The sequence below is a fragment of the Trematosphaeria pertusa genome (assembly GCF_010094035.1).
Source record: "Trematosphaeria pertusa strain CBS 122368 unplaced genomic scaffold BU26scaffold_6, whole genome shotgun sequence".
In the NCBI taxonomy this organism is placed as follows: Eukaryota; Fungi; Ascomycota; class Dothideomycetes; order Pleosporales; family Trematosphaeriaceae; genus Trematosphaeria; species Trematosphaeria pertusa.
This window is the reverse complement of record NW_022987217.1, coordinates 1,906,563-1,928,574: the sequence shown is the minus strand read 5'-3', so window position 1 is coordinate 1,928,574 and position 22,012 is coordinate 1,906,563. Positions and strand designations below refer to the sequence as shown.

The window sequence follows — 22,012 nt, the reverse complement described above, 5'->3', positions numbered from 1 at the left end:
ACCCAACGGTCCAACCGCAGAAGCGCGACGACGTGTCAAGGCACAGGCACGCAACCACGCGCTCACGTCCTTCACGTGCGCAAACTGCCCTGCATCACAACGTCCCGCGAAACCTGCTTCTCTTCTCTTCCGCGCGGCACACTCCCTCCGGCCGAAGCCGAGCAACGCAGCCGCGAAGATGGGAACTGCCAGCACACGACTCTCGCCACCGATCCGCACCGAACCTTCCCCATATTATCCCCACCTTCTCGCGCCTCACTCCCAAAACACCGTCCCTCCTCCACCATCCTGTAAGCGCGGTGTTCTGCTCCGGCGAACCCACAGTGACACGTAACGGCGGCGAAATCACCTGCTCATGGACCCTGGAGGTGCCGTGGTGGCCGAGGAACCTGATCAACACTCGGTACTGCAGAGGGGGACGAATTGGGCATCGTGAGGCTCCAACGCGGATCTTGAACAAGAGGGGAGTGGGACAAGGGGACGAGAAGAAGGATATCCCAGACTGTCAGTGAGACGTGTTGGCTTGGGGCTGACCGCTACTGTTGATGGTCTTGTTCAAATGCCGAACCGTGTCTTCGTCTAGTCTAATGGATGCCGTGTCTATCATTTCGAGACGAGATGAGAGCTTGGAGGCGGCGATACCCCGGGCTGTCGTGGAGACGTGGCGACTTGGGCTTTCCTACTTAGGACGGAGATGAGAGATTTCCGTGGCCATTATACCGAACCGTGTCTTCTTCCAGCGGGATCCATGGCGTGTATCATCCAAGGACGTCTTAGTAGCGCCGAGATCCTACGTAGCGGCGAAGACGCCGCGGCGCCGTTGATGATCTCGGTGTCCGTTTTAGGAAATCCATTCCAAAGGAAGTAGTAGTGTGTACGTGGAACAAGAAATAGCGGATTACGAATCAATAGGAGAACAACATGGCATCCAAGACAAGAGCTGAGAAACGATAAGGAAGTGGCGTTGCGAAATCCTACCATCCTGACTTCTGAGGCCACATTATTCTTGCCAGGTTGCCTGCTTTCTTCGACAACGTCCGCCTTTTTCTCACTGTAACATTGCAACAAGCCGCGCGCGCCACATATCCGTCCGGACCAGATCGTGTGCTTCTTCCGTGCTCGAAAGAGTCACCGTGTCGTGTACCCCACCATCCCGCCAACTATCGCATCCTCTCTTCCCAGGCAGGCTTGCGACTCTCACGCCATATCCACAGCACCTGCACCAAGCTGTAACACGAACCGTGATGACTCCTCTCCGACCGCACACTTGGCGAAGTATCACTGACTCCCAGGCCGCTCCTGCACTATCGATAGGAAAAATCCCACTCCGTCGGGAGCGACTGTCGCCTAGCGCTAAGCCACAACAGGCAATGACGTCTGCCCCGCACCTCAGTCCAGTCCAGTCACCAACCTCCCAACCCTATCCATCACCGCGGCCTTCTTTGCTCTTCGCTTCGCTTCGCTTCGGCATTTACTTCGCGCAAGCCACCAATCTGACTGCATTTCCCAACCGCTATTTTCCTTCTTCCGCGCATGCAATCAATCAGGCGCGTCCGAGTGCTGCGCGATGATGCCGCTGCGTTGCGATAGAGGGGTCGGGCAGGTCAGGTCGCACTGCCGCTGTGCACGTAGGCAGGCAGCGGGCGAGTGTGCAATTACATTGCTCTGCCGCGGCGAAGGATGCAAAGGCGTGGTAGGAAACTCGTATTCGGAACCCGTCGATCAATTTATCGGAGAGGGCATGTGAGCGGTCGCCCTGGGTTGCGTGGACGAGGGTCCGGCTCGCTTGTGGCCGATTGGTGGTGTGCGGCGTGCATGTCGTAGGATTTCTTGCGGGCCGGGCGTAGTTAGGTGGGTGGATGGTTGGGAGAGTCATAGGTACATACATTCTGTGTTACCCCAAGATCTTCCGAGCATCAGTGCCAGGCCTGGAAATTGAGCGTCTTTGCAATCGTGAGGCTTGCTTGCTTGCATGTAAAATCACAGATTCGCGGACACTTCGGCAATGATGGATAGGAAAAGTAATTGATAGACTTTTTAGGAATTCTTTTGCATTTCAGCTATAGTATCCTTGCAGTCACAGATCCGCCAGCTTCCTAGCTTCTGGGCCCAACGTCATCGTCGCGGCCCCCAAGAATAGCTCATCATCACATCTCCACCCCCCCCCCTCAACACCCTTCTCAGGTGGAGGTCCCGGCATTTGCTATGGAATGCCCAAAAATCCATCCCATTCCCCGTGTTCTAAACAGCAAAACGCAATGCTTGTTCCTGGAAGCAAGCGCAAAACAAGGACCAGAGAAGATCAGACTTGTTTGTGCTGAGTCGATTTCGAGCAGCGGTAGATAGATGCGGAGAGGCTTGTTCAGCGTCCGCGTAGCGTGGGTGGTGGCTCGTCGTATTGGCGTAGAGAGTTCGTGGATAATCGCAGAGAAACGTAGAAGATTCGAATGTGCTTCACCTGTAGTAGCCGGAGCGTCGGCCGGACGGCTCTCGGACTTCTACGGTGTACTGCTTGGCGTTGCGTCGTTGGATGGCCAGGTCTTGCTCGTAGAGCGAGCCGCGCTTGGAGTGCCGCGAGTTGTTGACTTCGGTGGTGACTGTGGGCTTGGAAGACGGCCAGTCGACGATTTCGGCCTTCGGCCGCGACTTGGTCTTGGTCTTGGGCCCCTGCTCGATCTTGACTGAGTGGGTTCGGGCGGGGACGCGAGCAGCAACGTAGTAGGTGCGGTCCATGGAGACGAATGGGGTCCGCGATCGGTGTCGGAGACTGCGCTCGATGGCTCTCAGCAGATCGCGGACCTGGGTGAAGCCGGCAGGGATCTCGACATGGACGAGCTTGTTGTTTTCCTCGACGGTGCTGTAGGTCTCGCCGTCGCGGTTGTAGAGGAAGACGGCGACCTCCTGGGCAAGACGATGGCCAATCTCGCAGAGCTGGTCGTGGTTGCGGTGGACCTCGTACGGGTCGTGGCAGTAGGTGCAGCGCTGGGCGTGCATCTCGAAGTCAGAGAGTGCCCAGTTTTCGTTGTCGCTCATGGGACGCGAGACAGCGCTCACGGGATCCTTGAGGAAGCCCACCACTCGCTCCTTCTTGGAGGAGGAGGATGAGGACTTGGAGTGGATGACGGTCGGCATGGGGTGCTGACGGGATATGGACGGCATTCTGGTGGTAGTCGGTGAATTCTTGAGGATGGACCGGGGCTTGGACGCCAACGTGATGGTGGTGCCAAGGATTCGTATGGTGAAGTGGGTGTCCCTAGAAGAGGGACTGGTGTGCAGTGGTGTTTGGGTACTCTGGTTGTGGTGGTCAGAGTCCAGCAGCTGGGGATCCGGGAGTCTTTAAACCTTTTGGTGGTATAGTGTCCTGGGGGAGGAGAGGCCATGGTGGCAGCGGACGGGGAGGATTATATGTCTCTGGCGTTGTAGGAGCAGGGTTGGCGATGGATGCCTTGGGCGATGCGGGCGGGCAGGGGTCACCCATGCCGGGGGCGCCATCAGCAGGGCTCAGGGCACTAGCGAGGGCGGTGACCAGAGCCCGCCCACCCTCATATGACGATTGCACGCAAAAAGGGCCGGCGCCGCTAGAAACATGTCTGGGCGTGTCTGGCATGCCGGGACGTCAGAAGACAACTGACGCCGGCCGCAGAAGGGCGCGAGGGCTGGCCTGCGACTGGCCGTCGGCACGCGGCAGCAGTCGAGGAGTCGCGCCAGCAGCCGCGACGCTCCCTCCTGGGGCGCACACGGTACTCGAGAGCAAACATGTTCGTCCCGCACGACGGCGCCAGACAGACCACATCTCGACGGGCCGCCGATTTGCACTCTGCGCGTGATTCGACGGCTTCGCCTCAGGATGGCGTCTGATAGCGCGGTCGCAGCCTGGAGCGCAAGGCACCAGCCACGGGCCAGTAGGGCATAGCGCCGCTGCTCCCCACCTTGCTCTCAATTGCGCAGCACCCTCCGCGACGCTCACCGCACCACGACTTTGCGCATAGCCACAGCCCCCGGCACTTCTTGCACTTCGCAATTGCACCTGCGCACAAGTCGAGCACGCTCGCGCGACGCCTGTGTCCAGTGCAATTTCCTCAACACGATCCATTCGACCTGCGCTGAGGCCTGCGCGGCGGTCGGCGGTTGCACGCTCATGAGTCTGGCCACGCTTCCGCAACAAGCACCCATGGAGCGCTGCGCCCTTCTCTACAGACACGGTTGCGCGAAACGTGGGAGCGGCAAAGCGTCGAGGAAGCTTGGGACACTGTTGCGCGCGGGTCGATCGGCTCATTCCTGCTGATTGATGAGCCGGCCGTGCCCTGCAGTGACTTGCATGCTATCGTTGGTAGACCCATTGTGGCCATCCTCTTCAGTCTGACCGGTTTCCCACCTAACCCCTCATTCGCCAATTATCTGCAGGTAGCCTGCGCCCTATAGGACCCGCGGTCGCCACACCCTCCACTGCAGGAGCTCAGCTCGGCAGGGTGCGCGAACTGCTGCACTCTGCCTACTTGCCATGGCCGCGGGCGTAAGGGGCATACGTACGCTGATACACTGAAAAATCAATCCACCCCGTTCTAGCTGCCCTCAATCTCAAGGAATGCCTTCTTCTGAATCCGCATCCCCCTCCTCAATCCGTCGACTGACTTGGGGCACCGGTGAGTCAACGCGTCTCGTATGGAGCCTCGACGTGGAATGACTCCCAACTTTCCACAACTCGGCCCGTCCCCGCATAATACCACTTGTAGCCGGGAGCTGGTCCAGGCCTGGACGTCCAGATACAGCTGATTGTGAAGTCATGAGTCTTGGCGCCAGACTTCTGCCTCGCTCACTACTGAGGCTCTGCGCACGTCACAGTTGCTTGGACCTCTACCAACGCGGGGCTCGCGGATGGTTCGCGCAAGGCACTTGCGTCACACGGAAAGCCTAGGGGTCTCCCCACCGTCTTCTTAGGGTTGAGTTTGCTCCGGCCAACCTTCTAGACCCATGCCAAGGGTTGCCTTATCCGGAATCCGCTGTTGAACCCAACGGCGGCACCGCAGGCGACGAAAGCCAAGGTGTCCTGATAAGATTGGGATGCAAGGCCAAGAGGATTCCCATTACGACACTCTGGAGTACATAACCTTATCCCCGGCGTTGTTTCAGTTGCCTGATTCCATGTCCTCGGCGAACGATCCTGCAACGTCTTCAAGTATATGGCAAGCGTGGCCAAAACTCCGGGATACTACCTGGCCGCATGGCCCGCTGACGCCGTGGATCTCCCGCTATCCGTGCTACCACATTGTCCTACCAGAGTAGGGCAGTTCGAAGGCAAAAAGGGCGACGTGGAGTCAGCTGCTCGCCGATTACGAAAGGAAGAGCCTCAATTCCGGTAACCAAGCGAGTCTTCTCCGCATCAGACGCTCAAGTTAGTATGCTCTTAGGAATTGCGATCGCTGCTGATTCAGCATTCGTCGTCGGTGATATTCATCATTATAGGCACCCGATGACTAAGCCGCAGCGAACGACTAGGCTGCACTCTCCTGACCACCCACAATATCAGCCCTTTCTCAGCATACCCTCTATTCCCCGTGACACATCTCTGGATTACCCAGTTCTCATCTACACAGTCGTCAACCTCTTAGCCATGGATGCCTCGTCTTCCCGTCGGACATACTGAGCTCTTCTCCGAATTCTGAACGAGGCACCCGAGGCACTTCCAAGGCATACCCACACGAGGTCATGAGACGGTCGGTTTTCGTCGGCGCCGATTCCGGTGAATCCAAGCCAGCCGGCCATTTCGCGGGTTGCTCTCCGTGGACTGATTCCGATATATATTCACACCTAGAGTGAGGCCATGCAGCGCTCTACTGTGGTCACGCTTCTACGCACCCGTACTACTAGCGGTGTAGTCTCCCAGCGTTCGTATAACTTCAAGAGAGCATCCCGCGTGCCACGGACATGTCGACGGGAATAAGTGAGGAGCAGTGCTAGGCTACGCAGGCTTCTTGGCGTTCCTCTTTTAGCTTCGATCGCATTCTCAATGCGGTCAGTCGACTTGAAACACCTCTTGACTACTAAGCAGTATCACGATGATGCTTAGAAATGCCTCGGAGAGGTGCTCAAGCATCTTGGTTGAGTCTAGCATTCACGCAGGGCCGTCTATAGCGGTGGCCGCACCAACTTTCCCGAATTCGACATCTAACCCTCAGTTATTATACACCGACATAAGCTACCTTCGTCACCGAAGTTGCTTATAGATGCAACCCCGCGTTGCGGCTAGAGCAGATCATTGGTGCTGCTTACTCCCCTCCACCGCACGTGTTCCGGTAAAGGGTAAGACTGCAGCTGCAACTTGCCTCTCACTCTCAGCTCTCACCTTATTCACCCAGCTCGTACTACCACCCTGCCAATTGCTTTTTTCTCTGACCGCACCATTAAACACCATTCTACATGCTCGAGAGCTTGCGCGCGGCTGCAACCGTTGCAGCAAGCTTCACTTCTCCACTGCCGGGTTCTTCTGGTCTGCTCACCACGGAATATCGATCAGGAAAACCGATCTCGATGCAAATTGCCCGCACGTGAGGGCTGAGACACCTGACAGCGCGTCGGCGCGGAGTGCCTCAGCCCTAGCCTGCATCGCGTTAGCGGCTGCTCCGTGCGCGCTCAAGCTGTCAAACTTCACACCGCTTTTCACGCTGCACCCGTCGAGCCGCAAACTATTTCTGCGAACCGTTCCCTCGCTTTTTTCTTTCTTCCAACTCACTCGTTCCTGCAGATTCCCACCAAGGCAACCCTGGGTGGTAATTTTTGAGGGACATGCCCCCGCGAAGCGTCTGCTTGAATGTGTTTACGACTAGCCTTGGCAATGGGAAAGAGGCAGGTGTGTCGGTGAGGGAAGTCGACGGGGAGAGAATGGAGGGTGTTGTTGAGCAAAAGAAGGAAGAGAGAGTGGAAGACAGAGGAAGGCATGACAGTGCGCAATGGAGTCCAAATGGTGAGTTCCTTCCCGCTTTTCGGATTGTTTGTTGTCGCCGGCCTGGGTGGTTAAAAATCTCGCCTGCCTACTCTAAACCCTTTGCACTCTGGAACCCTTTGCTGAACAGCACCAGATTCCATCGCTGCGCATCCGGAATCCCCTATCGCTACCACAAATCCTGCTTCAACTTTCGCTACTGCGCCCAATATTTCTCTCCCTGACGATATGGATTACCTCGGGGCTCCGCTTGGGCGTGAAGGACGTCGGGCTCAGGAAACGCAAGGTAAGTCTCTGCATTCCCTATTCTCTCTACCCTTCGAAAATTGCATCGCTTGCTCTCGGGTTCCCTCTCCTGAAGGTCTTCGACGCGCAACCAGCTCCTCGACTTTCTTTCGACTCTCTCACGTACGAACCGTACCAACAACCCAACAGTCTGCGGCAGCTGCGCTCAGCCACCCCGGGAAGGCGCCTCTCTCCAGCGCTGCTCTCGCTGCAAACGAAAATACTACTGCTCAAAAGCCTGCCAGAGGCACGACTGGAAACAGCACAGGCATGACTGCGAGCCGCCTGCAGGCTACAGTCCGCTCTCTGCTCTAGCCACTCCTGACATTTCTGCTCCAGGATCTCCTACAGCCTCGGGCCCTACACAGCCGGCCGCCAATGCATCAGCTCCAGCGCAACAGTACGGCACTCCATCGCCGCTCCACCAGCAGGCTCAACAGCGGGCTCAAAGTATCGCGGGTCCCAATGTCTCGTATCCCGCTGGTTCTGTGCCAGCTCTAGCGCAACAGTACGGCGATCCATATGTGTTCCGGCCGCAAGGTCAAAGTAATCCGGCTCCTACCGCCTCATATCCCGCCGGTTCTACACCAGCTCTAGCGCAACAGTATGGCGATCCCTACGTGTTTCGGCAGCAAGGTCAAAGTAATCGGGCCCCTGCCACCTCGTACCCGCAGTAGAATTGCGACGACCCCTTGGCCCCCAATCGACACTACATACACTTCTACGCAAAGACACCCAACGATTTCTATGGCGCTCTCATCGACTGCTTCAATTATATCGTCACGACCAGAGCTCGCCCGCAGGAATTCGTCAAACCCAGCCCTGCCGACAAATTCAAGAGTTTTCTTTCAGCTTTCTACCGCCAGATGATTCTGCCGGCCATGTGTAATCAGGACCCGTCGCAGTTCCGGTTTGACGTTAGCCAGATCACGCGGAAGATGGATGTGGACAAGGTGAGGGAGAAGTATGGGGTTGGGGTGCTGGAGCAGTTCAGGAATGTTGCGCGGACGCTCTATGGGCTTGAGAAAGTGGCCGATCCGGCGAGCGATTGGGTCATGGTGGATAGGGAGGATTAGGTATTAGGCGGACCCCCAGCATAGGATGGCGTTTTGAGGCGTTCTTGTGCGGTATTTAGACATTGTTAGACTGGCTAGCATTCACCTTGCCAAAATAGGACGGGCATCCATATTCAATAGCGTTTCCTCTGAGCTTATCACCGTCTCTATCTACTCGCTCGAGGCCCTTCAGTAGGTACCGAGAGCTCGACCGGAATTCCTATCTTTCTTTGGTCGGCTTGATTAGAGCGGATGAGAGGAGCGACTGCCTGCGCGAGACGCGACGCACTTACGTTCTCATCAAGACTTCGTTATCATGAGCGCGAGGTCGCATGCTGCGTCGTAGAACTGCGTCCGGGCTTGTAGAGAGAAAGGAAATGCGCGGGCGTAGACATGTCGTGCATGGTATCCTTCAAGTCACCAATGAGAAGATTGAGATATGCAACGAGTCGAAGCGTCCCCATTAACGAGGCGAACTGCGCATGTTCATTCCGCATCTAGATACTCCTCAACGCCGCAAGCAAACCTAGGACTTGCCCTTCCTCAACCAGCAATCCCTCCTCCTCTTGACCCCTGAAACTCTAAAACCACCATCTAGCCCACCCGTCTTATCACCCGCTACTATTCCCTCACACAACTTCATCCCCCACATCCCTCCTCTCCTGCTCCACACTCCCCTTCCTACCATCCAACAACGGCGCATACCCGCCCTCCGCCACCACCGGACTCCTCGTCTCAATCCGTATCCGCAGCGGGAATGGCCCATACCGGCACTGCGCACACGCACTCGGATACTGCGCTCCAGCCCCAGGCGCAAGCGCCTCGTAAACCTGGCCAGCGACGAAATATAAATGCACCGCACTACGCACTTGTCAGCTCCCCATCCCATCAAACCCCCATCCCCCCATCCCCCTCCCCCAAACCGCAAAAAAAAAACTCCACTCACAAATTCCACATAACAAACACCGTCCCATACGACCCCAGCATAACCAGCCCGACATAGTCATGCCACCAGCGCTGCGGGAAAACCACCCACGTGACGATCAAGCACACCAGCAGCCAGATGCCGAGCGCCAGGTCGACCAGCAGGTGCATCGGCGTCCCCGTCAGCCCGCTGGCCGCGCAGCCGCAGGTGCGCTCGTTGGCGAGCAGGAAGAGCGACCAGAGCGACGAGAAGAAGAGCGGCAGGATGCAGATGGCGGGGTTTACGCGCGAGGAGGCGATGCCGGTTATTAGGAGGAAGAGGAAGGCGGGGGGGACTGCGGTGCGGGGCGTTAGTAGGGGAGTAAGGGGAGTAAGGGGGGCGAGGAGGGGTGAGGGGTAGGGGGAAGGGAAGGAAGGGGAGCAGGGACATACAGGTTATGACTGATAATGCGCGGAGGGAGTGCGGGACGGATTTCGAGATGATTTTGAAGGAGAGGATGGGCGGCATTTTGGGTGGTGGGGTTGTTGTTGATGCGGCGCTGTATCTATGTTTGTGTCTGGGAGGCGGATGGCGGTCATGAAACAAACCCACCCCGTCGTGCGTGGGACGAATACCGCAGTAACAGAAAGAGAAATAGCGGGGTTCGAATACGTTAAAGACGAAAGAAGTCTAGACACTATAGAACGAACTCGAAAATCATGCAAGCTCGCGAGCGACAAGAACACGTATGTATGTACTCTTGTGTCTCGCCGGCGTGCAACCTTCCAGGCAGCCGCCGCAGGCCGCAGCCCCGGCCCCGCAATCCTTCCAGGCGCAGGTGTGGCATAGCTTCAGAGGAGGCTTGAAAAGCTTATCGCTCCGAAACATGCTATAGCGGAGCGAGCGGAGCTAGTCGCTCGGAAAGTTTCTGCTTACGGATTGGGGAGCGGCTGCGGTCCGAAGGATGCGTTGAGGCGGTGCAGAGGCGGGCGAGGCGGATTTTAGGTGGGTCGAGGGCGTGTGGAGCCACAACGGTTGAGATGTGATCAGGGGATTAGTGAGAAGACTTTTAGGGTTGGTTTAGGGGATTGGAAATGGCAGATGACGGAGATGGTGGGTGAGGTGGTGTGAAGAAGAGGTTTGATGGATGCGGTTATGCGCTAGCTGTGTTGAGGTTAGCGCATATTTGGGCAGCCTTCTTTCCATACCCCATGGCAGACCATCTCAGGAACCCATTCAATTGTTTCTTGTTCAGTAGGTGCATTATATCTTCATCTTAGCACGGCAGGTGAATGTTTCAACCATTTGACTCATCGCGTCTAAGACCCCATGGATAGTGTGCTAAAAGCTTGCGAATGGTTGCAAAGAAAGGCGTTGGGGCATTTATGGTATATTACCAATACACTAATGGTAGCGGACGATCGAACCGACCTTATATCTCCTGCGATCCGTTACTCCCTCTTCAGCTTGAAATTTTGCTTGTCATCTCTCTCGAACCTCACACCAATTCCTCCGGCGACTTTCATCATGTCCTCATATGTCACCCTCTCTTTAGCATGCAACTTGTTTTTCTCCTCCACGGCTACAGGACCTTCGACCCCGTAGAACAGCATTGGGAGAAGCGAGGTTTTGAAGAGATAGGACCGGCATCTACTCTGTAGGATGGTCGCGACTAGGAATGAGATCGACGCGAAGACTAGGGCTAGTGGCATCACGAACCACGCCCATCGAACTTGCACGAATACTTCTGGGCCGTATGCAACGGCGGTGATGTTCGTGACGTTCGGATTGTGGGGGCTTTGGATGACTGTCGAGATGGCGTCTGCGATGCCGTGGAAGAGCTGAGTGAAGTTGCCGTTCGTGTTTTGGAGAAAACCCAGGCTGTATAGGAGCCAGCTGTACGAATTCGAGGTTGTCTCTGTAAGCGAGTACTGCAACGTTGAACGATCCAAATCGCCAATGTAGAAGCGATCTGCGAATTCGGGGTCTTGGTCTCGGTCAACCAAAGTAATGATCTTGTCGGAAGACGAAGGATCCCATTTGGACAGAGACTTTAGTTGCACGTCATCGCCCCACTGAGTCTCCATGGCGCCGTTGCGGAGAAGGCTTTTTTTGCTACTTCGAGCGCAGAGGTCAATGCTGCATCGTGATATCGTGCCGTTTATCTGGCCTATATGGTCCAGATTGTTGTACAACATCAGGTCCGTCGTCGAATTAAAGCAGGTGAATGATGCGATTCTGGCCGGATCAGGGTACGGATCGGTTTCATCGTACTGATCAGCATAGTAATCTATAGAGAATTCGTCGCCAGGATTCGCGCAAGCCCTCAGATAACTCCCCGCATATCCCCCGTCTTGGTTTGATGTCGCATTTCGTTCCTGGCCTATGTCTGAGCTAGAAATTCGGTGGAGCAATGATGCCTCTTCTAGTCCGTTTCTGATAGTAATGTGTCCGGATATTTCTTCTAGGATGACATCTCTAAATTCTAAAGATATGTTTATTGGGAACGGAGGGAAACCTTCGGTTTGTTTGATACATTGCATCTTGACTTCGACCAGTGCTTTATCCAGATAATCCCGAATGGTGCTCCTGAAGTCGCTATAAGTACTGAAAGGATGCGAATCCTGGTAATTGGATGTGCCGTTCCTGGTTATGTACTCTCCACTGCAATTAAAACTCGTTGCTTGGACAGGCTCACTTTCGCACTTCGCGCAGGCTGCCAAAGAAGTGATTTCCGGGAAGCGACACTCTGTAGTCGGGCAGTATGCGTTCGCCGATGGTGTCAATAACTGATCAGCTTGGGCGACGACACCCAGAATACCCATTGTTAACGGATAATCAGCTGCATTTCCCGTTAGTCACCATAAATTTTGTAGTTAGCATACCTTATTCCCCGTAGAAACTTGACTTACTGTACGTCATATAGGCCTTATCTGCGGTGGAATTGTCCAGTAGTGCCGTATTGACAAACGAATCAGTCCTGGTCGTCGAACCAGTGATATTAGATAGGGGACCGAAGCGTGTTGAAAAGCCGAGAATTTGCTGTGTAAAAGGTTCCAGTCCGAGCATGAGGATTATGATCGCGGCACCAAAAGAAGCCAGCAGAGCGGTACCCCTACTCTTGAACAAGAACTGAGTAGCTCCCCAAGGTCCTCTGCTTGCCCTATCAAACTCTTCCATGCGAGTCAACGCTTGTCGTTGCTCGAACTGGTGCCATTTGAGCTGACCAAGACACTCAGCCAGGGGATAGACCAGCGCCGCCTTCGCGATAGTGGAGAAGATAGCGACCAAGGAGTTCGGCTGGATGGGGAGCCCCCATCGCGTTAAGGGCTTCCCATCCAAGAAAAAGAGAATCGCGGCGATCAACGTTGTGCAGCAGACGCCAAGTATCATTGAGCTGATCTCCCACCACCAACCCAAATGGCAAAATTCTCTCGTAATTGTTCCCCTAGAGCTCCCATCGATGCGATCGGTTGGGTGTTTTGATAAAGCGAAGGATCCCTTGGCTTCGGTGGCACAACCGGGTGCCGAAGCGGTTGCAGGATGTGGAAACGAGGAACAGTCCCGAATAATTTCGTCTTCCTCCGGGACCTGACGGTACATGTGCGCAAATGTCGTGTTTGTAGCCATTGCCAGTTGAGAGGAGCGATCGAACGATGCTCTGGGGCGGATATGCTATAGAAGACGATGGCGGAAAGTACATGGATTCAGATCCTACACCTTGAAGATCGTCACCAGGATCTCTGTAGGCTCACCCGGACGACTTGGCTTGAGCACGATAGGCAGCGAGAGGCTGTATGGCAAGAGGAAACTAAAGATCATTCGGCACAACTCCGCCATTTGAGACATTGAGGCAGGCGTCCCAGGTGTAATTCACGCTGGCGCTACTGCCGTTCGTTTTACTGGTCGAAGCCGGTGTTGTTCGCAGCAAGGGTGCGGCACAGCACAGTGGCGTGACAGTTATGTCTCAAAGTAAGCTGAGCGTCCCCAGAAGCGATCGATCCGAGGAGAACATGAAATCCTTCGGAGGGGTCACACACAGGTGACTTGCGCTCGAGCTCGAGGATACAAATGTAGACATGGTGGTGGTACTCCTTGGGCAATGGTTGAATTCCTACTCTTTTGGTTGAGTTTATATAGCTACACAATGTTAGAGTAAGTCAGCAGTATGGCTATAGGGGGCTCATGCTTCGATCGGCCATCGCCGCGACTTTAATACTTCGAGTCCTCGTCCCTGGCCTGATGGGAGTAGTTGATCACGTGATTTTTGAATGCCTTCCATAGCTACTAGAAAGGCATCGGCCGGGAAGCGTATCCGTAGTGCGAGCAGTGTCTGCAAGGTTGAGATGAGAAATTCAATGTTGATCCGCCGTCACTAATGTTTTGCTTCGTGGATCTCCGCCTGAGCTTCGGCCTGCTCTTCCTCCAACTCTGCGAGCCGCTCATTCTTGACGGTTGCTCATCGAGTCCTTGCTCGATTGTGCATGAGGCTTGCTCGGTTGTTCATCGAGTCTTGCTTTCGCAGCTTTAAGAACTCTAATCTTTGCTGCTTCATGGTTGCTAAGATGATCCAGCAAATCGACGGGCGATCGTGCATTGAGCCCGGGGTGACTTCCTTATGATGTCAATGGAGCGTACGGAATGCTGCAGAGACCGGACATCAATATGACCATCCGGACCAATCGAACTGTGGGTATGTGAGGTGTTGGAGGAAGAGTGCTCGGCTCCAGCCATTGGTGTTGAAATGGAGCGATTTCGCCCAGAGCGTTGATTGGCTAGCCTCTCCCCACCCGAAGAAATCCCGCCGCTCGTCGAAAACCTCACGATTCAACATCTGGGACATCAACCCCAGCACAACGCCGACCAGCTGTCGCAATGGCGAAGAAAGGTATGGCAATCTCCAGCATCTCCATTCAGTCCAATTAGTCTCCAAACAGATCCCCTAGCCTCTCCACGGTGCTTCAATCGCGCTTTGAGAACCTCCCAGAGCTGCGCTGACCACGCCTCGTGAACAGCAAAGTCCCGCACCATAATGGTGCGCCTCATATCGATGGCCATGACCGGCTACTACCGAACCCTGATGCGACCGCGCGCACACCGTCCGCTGAGCATGCTGAAATACGATCCGATCGGTGCGCAACCCCTCTCCTTCCGTCCACGCCCTCCGGGATCATTGGACTTGCGAACATTTCCTATCTATAATGGACAAGCTTTGAGGAGTCATGTAATACATTGAGATGACGAAGGAGCGAGGATATAGCGAGGTTGGATGCTGACGGCTGGGTAGTGAGGAAGCAAGTCCTTTTCCTCGAACAGAAGCGTGGCAAGAAATAGCGCCTTCGCGCCGACCGAACGCATACGAAATGAATTGTGTACATATACTCACATTCGCGGCGGCTACCCGGACTTTACGGCTGCAGAAGTTTTGGAAGGGGCTTTCGAGGCGGCAGCATAAGAGGGACATCAGATCGACGCATGTGCACCATACTTCCATCCGAAACGACATGCGCCGATGCCTGTAGTCATACTGTACCATACTGATGTGCATGATCTGGCGTTATAAATGGTTTGCTCCGGGATGCCCAGAATGCCTGGGCGCTTCCGTACTTCCGTACTTCGAAATGCCACGTCAACCCTATTCTCCTTGATGTCTATTATAAATTATAGATTTCCTATAGTGCTCGTTCTTAGTCCTCTAGTTTCGTCTATTTTCCCACTATTCTTTGAAATAGACATGTCTGTCCTCTATTAGTCTCCTTTAGTCGATTGCACTCATGTCTCCTATCTCTCTCTTCGTGAAGTATCTTGAGGTGAACCGTAAGAGCAGCGAAGCCTTCGAGGGTAAATCACGCCTGTGATGCCTCAAAGAAGGGTAGTGGCGCCTTCAGGTCCTCTAAAATGCTCCCCCTTGACCCTATGGTGCCAGACTAAACGACGCTGTCTGCACCATCCAGAAGACTAGCGTGCTGGGACATGGTCCGTTTCCGTCTAGTCCCTAATTTCACCCGTTCCATGTTATATAGAGACCAATGCGATTTTCTCCAACTCCATAGTTCTGTAGAAATACATATCGGATATTAGGACGGACGCAGAGGCGGAGTTAGGAGGATCTCGTAGAATGTACGTATACTCGTAGAGCTGTAATGCTGCTGACCAGCCTAAGGTCCCACATGTCGACGAAGAGGATTGTTGTAGCCCTAATGTCCGACGATGGCACCTACTCGCAGAGCCTGCTCGTGGTCTTTGACATTCCGCGTACGCACCCTGTGGCACCTCCCTATCTCCTGATGCCCTACTGGCGTCCTTTCCACCTGCTCATGTACATGGAAGACCGGGAGTGAGAGGCCTCATTTCCTGGTGTCAAAGGTGCGCCCTAGCGATGGCGTGTCACGGCTCCAATCATGCGAGTGGAGTAACGAAGGGAACCGAGCGTCGTCTATGTCGGAATGCTGAAAGATAGGAGAGCGTAGCAAAGGGAGGAGCTTTGGAGGGGGGAAAATGGAAGCCAAACACTTCGATGATGGCCACAACATCGAGCTTCGACTCTCGGGTCCAACGAATAGCTTCCTTGCAAGGTGCTCTCAAGGCCTTCAGCTACCTGGCTATCCGTGTTGCCATATATCCGGAAGGACGCCGTTATGCGCCGTCACCCGTCCTCCGGGGCGCCGAAGCTCCGTTGACGAAGGAGGAGCCGAGAGCCTGCCGCTGTGATGGGGGAGGCACGTGCCGCTCGCCAAAAGACGCAAAAAGAAGACGCAAAAGGAACTCCGCCCTATCCAGGAGTCGAACTCACGAAGATAGCAACAACGGCCAAATCATAGCCAAAAAGAATGCAAAAAAGAAGAAGTGCTCCGGAGGCGGATCGTAACTCAGTTACGGGAGCTATTGCCTAAGGGGGCAAGTTTGGGAAAGAGGGGAAGAAAGGAAAGAGGAATACTTACCTTGAGAGTGCCCGAAGGCGAAGGAGAGCTTAATTATTTTTATTATATACAGGAAATAAATCAGGGTGGTGGCGGCTGGGGGCGTTGAGCTCGTAAAGCGCAGGCAGAGTGCGCACGTGAGAATGGCTGCAGACTCATCTTAGAGTTGCTGGGTTAGCTGGAGCACCGATTGTCTGCGACAAGGTTAGTCCTCTGTTCTCTCAGTCAACTTGCACTTACGCCTTTACTAGGAACGCCCACCGCCAATGACCTCCCCCGCCAAGGTCAACACCGCTTCCTTCGAGACCGAGTATCAACCACGACACACTCTGTCTCCCACCTCTCTTCGACAACACCCCTTACCTACCCCATCCACTCGAGTCTAGGCATACTCGCCGAAGCGTCGTCTCGTCGCCCTCTTCTCCTCGACACCTCTACCCCTCGAGCGCCGGCTGCATCGTGACGGCCGAGCTGATCCCCCCTTACTTCTCCGTCTCTTACACACGCATGCCTCGACCTCCTAGACTCTCGTTTCGAGCCTTTACAAGCCGTCTCTTTACGCTACACCACTTCGTTGGACATCACGCGGTGACACCGCGCCTCCGAGCGCCGCATCTCGGGCGCTCCTGCACCGCGTCTCAGCTCGCTCCTGCGTCTAGCAAAACAACACGAGGAGCTCGAGCTTGCGAGCTGGATATGCTCGACATGCTTGATGCGCCGGCTGATAACACCTCTACAGAAGCACAAAGGTTGAAGCCTTGCTGCGCGCGCTGTCCGCTCAGCGATCGCTGCGCGTCAAGACAGCTACTACATCCTCGGACGACACAGCGTCAATCGCCAACATCGGCAGCCTATCCTGCGCGAGCCCTACCTTCGAGTCAATAGAATAAACCTCGGACAGCAGAGGGACTTACCTGTACCTCTAGTACCACCCCACTCGCCCTCGAGACATCCACGAGCAGCACTACCATCTTCGGCCCGTCAAAGACCCCCTAACATCACATCGACCCCTGATACCTAGCCGACGACGAACATATCATACAAAGGCCATAACGTGCTTGGATGTCGCGTATCAATTTTGGAGGCGTAGAATGGCCTATCAGGCCTCCATCTTCGTGATACGCTTTCAGTCTCCGGCATCCTCTACATCAAGAAATGGTATGGACAGACCAGGTTTCAATCAACAAAGAGATATGCCGGGAGTCAGGGACGCTACTGAATCAGTTCTCATGAATGCAGGGACGAAAAAGCCGGCAAAGAGCGATGTCACATCGCAACTCAGACGCGTATCTTCGAAGCCACACAAGGGGCATCAGCGTCATCAGAGGATATTATGTACGAGCGACACCAACCACCCGCTTCATGTCCGTGACAGTCCGCGGAGGAATGCGATGCACGTCTTGCACCCCACAAAGGAGACGCCTCTAGCCAGTCCCTTCACCAACTGTTGTCCGTACTGTTATTTGGTGTCGGTGCGAGCATAGGCCACGGCCGCTCGAAGGCACGCAGTTCGCCCGAAGGCTCCCCACTGCCCGGAACTCAGGCTGTCCCTTCCCCCAGATCCCCATGAAGTGGTCCACATACCCGAAGGTAGTGGTGTGGGCGACCCTCCGAAGAGAGAAGTGAACTTCCTTGGTGACGGTGACGGTACAAGGACATCAGTGCAGTTTTCTCTTTGTTGGCAGGGCTCCGAGGAGGGCCGGAGAGCGCTGGTGTGGAGGGCACCTGAGCGCTCTGACGGGCACTGCCGGGGGGAATAATAGAAGAAGGAGAAAAGATGCGTAATGAAGAGGAGGGAATGCAAGGCTAGGACGCATAGGAGCAGGAAATACAAGAACCCACTGAACGGATACAAAGGATGAGGAAGCATCAGAACTGGAAATTGCAAAACGCAGAACGACCAAAACGCATATAAAACAACAAAGAAAGAAAGAAAGAAAGAAAGATAGAACGGAGAAGCGTCACTGGGTTCGTCTTCATGACCACCATACTCCTGGTTGTGCTCGAGCATGCGAGCTGGTTAGTATGTGGACCCGAATCGGATCTTGCGTACCCTGTGTAAAGAAGCTGGATCCTGGCCGGTCGGCCATACGAAGACCCTCCTGAGGGTCGGAAAGAGATACGGTTCTAGTCAGCGTCTGTCGCATGAAGGATACCGACACGTACCGTGTCGAGAATCGCTGCGCTGGCTACAATCACCCCCGGAAGAGTGTTATCGACATGGATCTATCGCTGGTCAGCCCCTGTTCCTGGAGTCGGAGCTTACGTACCTTGGGGGAAGCCACTTATCCTCAACGTCTACATCACCGGCAAACATCACGACACAAAGCAACATCATGGATCCACAAACCCACGACTGAAAATAATGCTTAAAGCGTTTCTGTCGAAAGTTAGCACTCGTCAAAGCGTTCGGGAAGCTCGCTTACTTAACATTTTACTATCCACTTCAAGAAGCCGTCGGAACTCTCTATCTGTCCAGAGACAATGCCGTCCGTAAGGGAGTCACGATCGATTGCGGCGCGAACGGCATCGGAAAGACCGCCGTTGGCTTATTTTGTTGGACGACCAAGTACTCGGCTGTCCACGCAGGGACTCCGTTGCCCGGTTTGCTCTTGTACATGGACTTTTTCCCTCTCGGTTGAGCTCTCGCCGAGCTTGCGACGCTCGTGAGTCTTAATGTACTCGGGTGTTGTGTCTAGAGCTGGTGCCCGTGTCAGTCGAGACGGACGTGGTCGAGAGACCCGAGTGCTGGTGCTACATTGGCGGCGGGTTCAGTCCCCCATGCTGCTGGCTGCCGATAGAATGGCCCCGCTGGTGACCGGGGAAGTTCGACCCGGTTGAATACGGCGTCTGCGGAGTGGAACGACTGGGCGGCTGCCACTCCTTCTAGGCATGTAGATTTTGCCTGCCATGATGTCTGCATGCATAAGGTTGAGCGTCTTCAGAGCCTCCAACCTCCACGGTTCTCATATAAAATCTCCGCGTTCGGCCCACGCTGGCTGGTTATTGGCCGGGCGGGACATGTCCGTCCTGTATGGGAACAGTGGGCTGTCATCGAGCTCACTGCGGTTCAACCCACTCTCATGGGAGAGGAGGGGGCCATGGCTTAACTCGGCCACGTCGTCCATTGGCCCGAAGAAGCCAGTTTCTGTGGAGAACACAGATGCATTATTGGCCCTTAGTCCGCCGGCATCTCGTCCAAAGAGTCAGACTTGAGCATGAAGTGGGAATGATGGGAGCGCAGTTGACGTTGACCCTGCCGATAAGTCGATTCGCTCGATATTGACGCCGCAGCCCGGCGTGGCTTCGCTCCCATTTCCTTGATCGCAGCAACCGACTTCTTGTTTTCGAGGCATTTGCCCCTGCCGCAGCATGCAAGACGAACCACGGTATATATATTTTCCGCCTCATCCTCGGTGCCGGCGAGAAGCGAAACGCCCGTAAGAATCTGGTAGAGCGTATCGACAACGCCGTCCATCTCGAACAACTCGGCGGAAAGGCGGGACTTGGCCTTTGTTGTGGGCAGAAAGCACCCACAGGAACATGGTGTGGATACTCGCGCCAATGCACTTTTTCCCTTCGTGCACAGCTTGATCAACCGCTGTGAGATCTGGGGTACTGGCACTCCTTGATGCTGAAACCTCAGCAGCACTCGTCTCGAAGAGCCACTCTCTTGATGACCGTCTTCTTGATGGTGGTCTAGACCTTCTTGCCATCTTCGCGGATCGAGTACGTGATTATGGTTTCGGTTCCGTCTTTGTTCTTGATGATCTGCTGCTGTGCTGAAGCTGAATGCAGTCTTCGGCCGCGCTGCTGTGCAGAATCAGCCTCCTCTCCTCAGACTTGCCCCTGGGCTTATTCTTCTTTGGCTGGCTTGCGGCCTTCACGATTGGCGCGTATCTCCTGTTTGCAAAGCCTCTCAATGTGGCTGCCCCAGACGACATTGTAGTCGCTGAACAGCTTGACGAGCAATAGCTCGAACCTATTTTCGCCTTCGAGATCAGCCGGTCGGCCGACATGGAAGAAGCGCGTTTGGAATGCCCCTGGCGGTTTGGGCCAGATTATTTGGCATGTTGAAGGGTTGTTGTTACTGTGGCCATTCTCGGCATCGTGGATCAGCATGTCAACCGACAAAACAATGTCCCTTGTTCACGTCGCGCTGGATCGCGTTCGGGTTGTCCCTGTCTGCTTGCCGCTATTGTTAGCAGAGTGTTGAAACGCAGCAAGAGACGAACCTACCCATTTAAACTTCTTCGGCCGGCTTGCGGCCCTCACGAATGGCGCGTATCTTCTAATTTTTAGGGCATCGAAGCTGAGCCAAGTGCGCTGACCAACATCAAAATGCGGACTTACCCCAGTCACCATCGTCCACGAAGTCATCTAGACAGTCTTCATGGATTTGCTCTAGCAATTGTGCGGGGTCGAGCACGAAGCCCAGAGCACCTGGGGGAAGATTCGGATCTTTTCTGCACCGCTTCTATGAGGAGTAGGGCACCGACCTCGCCCTACTCAGTCGTCACCATCCTCGCGTATATGTACGCAGCTGTGACGTCCTTTAACGAGGCGCCGTTGCCATCCGGGAGCAGCGGCCAGAGATGAAACGCGTGACGACGGCAGCAACATCCTTAGTGTCGACGCCAAAGGCGATTTTGCGCGAAAGGGTGTTCAGTCGCTGTTCCTCAAGATGTCGAATTGGCAGAGTATGTGCTAGAACTTTTGCAGTGTTGTCGGTGAGGAGCAGGGGAGGTCGCTCAGTCTTGTTAACGACAATCTTGTTGCCGAGAAGCTGCATATAAGCTGGCTGCTCAGGTGGAGCTTCAGTGGTCTTTGCTCCGTTTGCTGTCGTCGCAGCCTCCATGGTCTTGGGAAGTGGCACCTCACTGGTCGTCATCGCTCACGTCTTCTCCTTCGATCTCATGCGCACGCTTCTCACGCCTCTTTTCCTCCGTTGGGGTCGATGTTTCCGTCACAGACCGCCTCCATCATGTCCTGAGGTGCTCCAGGTGTCGCTCCAGAGGCATCTTATAGACCTGCTTGATTATGTCGCGGTCAATCTTTCCGCCACAGACCGCCTCCATCATAGTCCCGAGGTGGTCGAGTGCTCCCTGTTCGACCGATGCTCCTTGATGGCCTCATGGAGCTCGGCGCTGCTCTTGCCTCAGAATTGCTGGCAGCCACAGTATACGCCAATGGCTGGGTCGCGATAATTGCCAGGCCCGGTAGGGAGGCGAGCCCCTGCAGCGCAGCCTCCCAAGGCCCAAGAACCATACTGGCAGAAGTCAGCAAGAGTCTTGATACAGGTCTGTATCAGCTCGTACCTTCATGGGGGCAAAGCTGCCGCAAGCCCTGTAAGGGTGTTGCGGCCATACCCGGCATCTATAACCACCACGAGCCCGCCTAAAAGCTAGCGGTCAGCCATAGCCTTCAACTAAGTCAAGAGCAGTACATACCTTCATTGGGGCAAAGTTGCCGTGAGGGTGCCGGGGGCATCTCACCCACCGGTCGATTATTCTCCGTTGGCTTGAAGAAATACTGCCCGGAGGCCCCATTTTGCCGGCGGGGACTCCGGGGGCAAACTGTAGAGGGCAAAGGGGTCCCGGACATCGAGCTCCCTTCCTCTTCGCCTCTTTAGCCTCGTCCTGCGCGGGTGCGTTTCCGCTTCTGCCGGCCATCACTTGCCGGCAGAGCCAGAGGTATTTTGGCTCCGGCCCCATTCGTCCTGGGTGCGTTTCCGCTTCTGCCGGCCATCACTTGCCGGCAGAGCCAGAGTTATTCTGGCTCCGGCCCCATTCGTCCTGGGTGCGTTTCCGCTTCTGCCGGCCATCACTTGCCGGCAGAGCCAGAGTTATTCTGGCTGCGGTCCCATTCGTCCTGGGTGCGTTTCCGCTTCTGCCGGCCATCACTTGCC

The 22,012-nt window shown here is 55.1% G+C and overlaps 8 protein-coding genes across 8 annotated transcripts; 2 read left to right on the top strand and 6 right to left on the bottom strand.

Moving 5' to 3' along the window:
- Positions 1-2,161: 2,161 nt before the first annotated feature.
- BU26DRAFT_518688 (uncharacterized protein) lies at positions 2,162-3,535 on the bottom strand. The gene has a single exon (XM_033828873.1). It carries the CDS (start codon positions 3,130-3,132, stop codon positions 2,455-2,457), a length of 678 nt encoding a protein of 225 aa, XP_033685275.1. The 5' UTR covers positions 3,133-3,535; the 3' UTR covers positions 2,162-2,454.
- Positions 3,536-6,598: 3,063 nt separating this feature from the next.
- On the top strand, positions 6,599-7,997 carry BU26DRAFT_298822 (uncharacterized protein). Its single transcript, XM_033821751.1, has 3 exons — positions 6,599-6,961; positions 7,077-7,226; positions 7,565-7,997. Exons 1-3 carry the CDS (start codon positions 6,784-6,786, stop codon positions 7,900-7,902), a joined length of 666 nt encoding a protein of 221 aa, XP_033685274.1. The 5' UTR covers positions 6,599-6,783; the 3' UTR covers positions 7,903-7,997.
- Positions 7,998-8,909: 912 nt separating this feature from the next.
- On the bottom strand, positions 8,910-9,712 carry BU26DRAFT_425764 (uncharacterized protein; the record flags this gene model as incomplete). Its single annotated transcript, XM_033823642.1, has 3 exons — positions 8,910-9,141; positions 9,227-9,539; positions 9,637-9,712. The coding sequence occupies 3 exons, from the start codon at positions 9,710-9,712 to the stop codon at positions 8,910-8,912; spliced, it is 621 nt and encodes a 206-aa protein (XP_033685273.1).
- A 923-nt stretch (positions 9,713-10,635) lies between these two features.
- On the bottom strand, positions 10,636-12,814 carry BU26DRAFT_504628 (uncharacterized protein; the record flags this gene model as incomplete). Its single annotated transcript, XM_033826785.1, has 2 exons — positions 10,636-12,026; positions 12,097-12,814. The coding sequence occupies 2 exons, from the start codon at positions 12,812-12,814 to the stop codon at positions 10,636-10,638; spliced, it is 2,109 nt and encodes a 702-aa protein (XP_033685272.1).
- A 1,384-nt stretch (positions 12,815-14,198) lies between these two features.
- On the top strand, positions 14,199-14,518 carry BU26DRAFT_425836 (50S ribosomal protein L33; the record flags this gene model as incomplete). Its single annotated transcript, XM_033823644.1, has 2 exons — positions 14,199-14,316; positions 14,472-14,518. Coding segments are annotated over 2 exons (165 nt in total), but the record flags the coding sequence as incomplete, so codon positions are not given.
- A 2,996-nt stretch (positions 14,519-17,514) lies between these two features.
- Positions 17,515-17,994, bottom strand: BU26DRAFT_518682 (uncharacterized protein). The gene has a single exon (XM_033828872.1). The coding sequence runs from the start codon at positions 17,972-17,974 to the stop codon at positions 17,564-17,566; it is 411 nt and encodes a 136-aa protein (XP_033685270.1). The 5' UTR covers positions 17,975-17,994; the 3' UTR covers positions 17,515-17,563.
- Positions 17,995-19,282: 1,288 nt separating this feature from the next.
- BU26DRAFT_564136 (uncharacterized protein) lies at positions 19,283-20,226 on the bottom strand (the record flags this gene model as incomplete). Its single annotated transcript, XM_033833255.1, has 2 exons — positions 19,283-19,917; positions 19,992-20,226. 2 exons carry the CDS (start codon positions 20,224-20,226, stop codon positions 19,283-19,285), a joined length of 870 nt encoding a protein of 289 aa, XP_033685269.1.
- Positions 20,227-20,571: 345 nt separating this feature from the next.
- On the bottom strand, positions 20,572-21,128 carry BU26DRAFT_298621 (uncharacterized protein). Its single transcript, XM_033821749.1, has one exon. The coding sequence runs from the start codon at positions 20,993-20,995 to the stop codon at positions 20,660-20,662; it is 336 nt and encodes a 111-aa protein (XP_033685268.1). The 5' UTR covers positions 20,996-21,128; the 3' UTR covers positions 20,572-20,659.
- Positions 21,129-22,012: the final 884 nt, after the last annotated feature.

Bases quoted from the DNA above. Each gene is read 5' to 3' on its own strand.
- BU26DRAFT_298621 (XM_033821749.1), bottom strand. From the start codon at position 20,995: ATGACGACCAGTGAGGTGCCACTTCCCAAGACCATGGAGGCTGCGACG.
- BU26DRAFT_518688 (XM_033828873.1), bottom strand. From the start codon at position 3,132: ATGCCGACCGTCATCCACTCCAAGTCCTCATCCTCCTCCTCCAAGAAG.
- BU26DRAFT_518682 (XM_033828872.1), bottom strand. From the start codon at position 17,974: ATGCTTCCTCATCCTTTGTATCCGTTCAGTGGGTTCTTGTATTTCCTG.
- BU26DRAFT_298822 (XM_033821751.1), top strand. From the start codon at position 6,784: ATGCCCCCGCGAAGCGTCTGCTTGAATGTGTTTACGACTAGCCTTGGC. The intron at 6,962-7,076 runs GTGAGTTCCTTC...GAACAGCACCAG, and splicing joins TGCGCAATGGAGTCCAAATG to ATTCCATCGCTGCGCATCCG. The intron at 7,227-7,564 runs GTAAGTCTCTGC...TTTCTGCTCCAG, and splicing joins TCGGGCTCAGGAAACGCAAG to GATCTCCTACAGCCTCGGGC.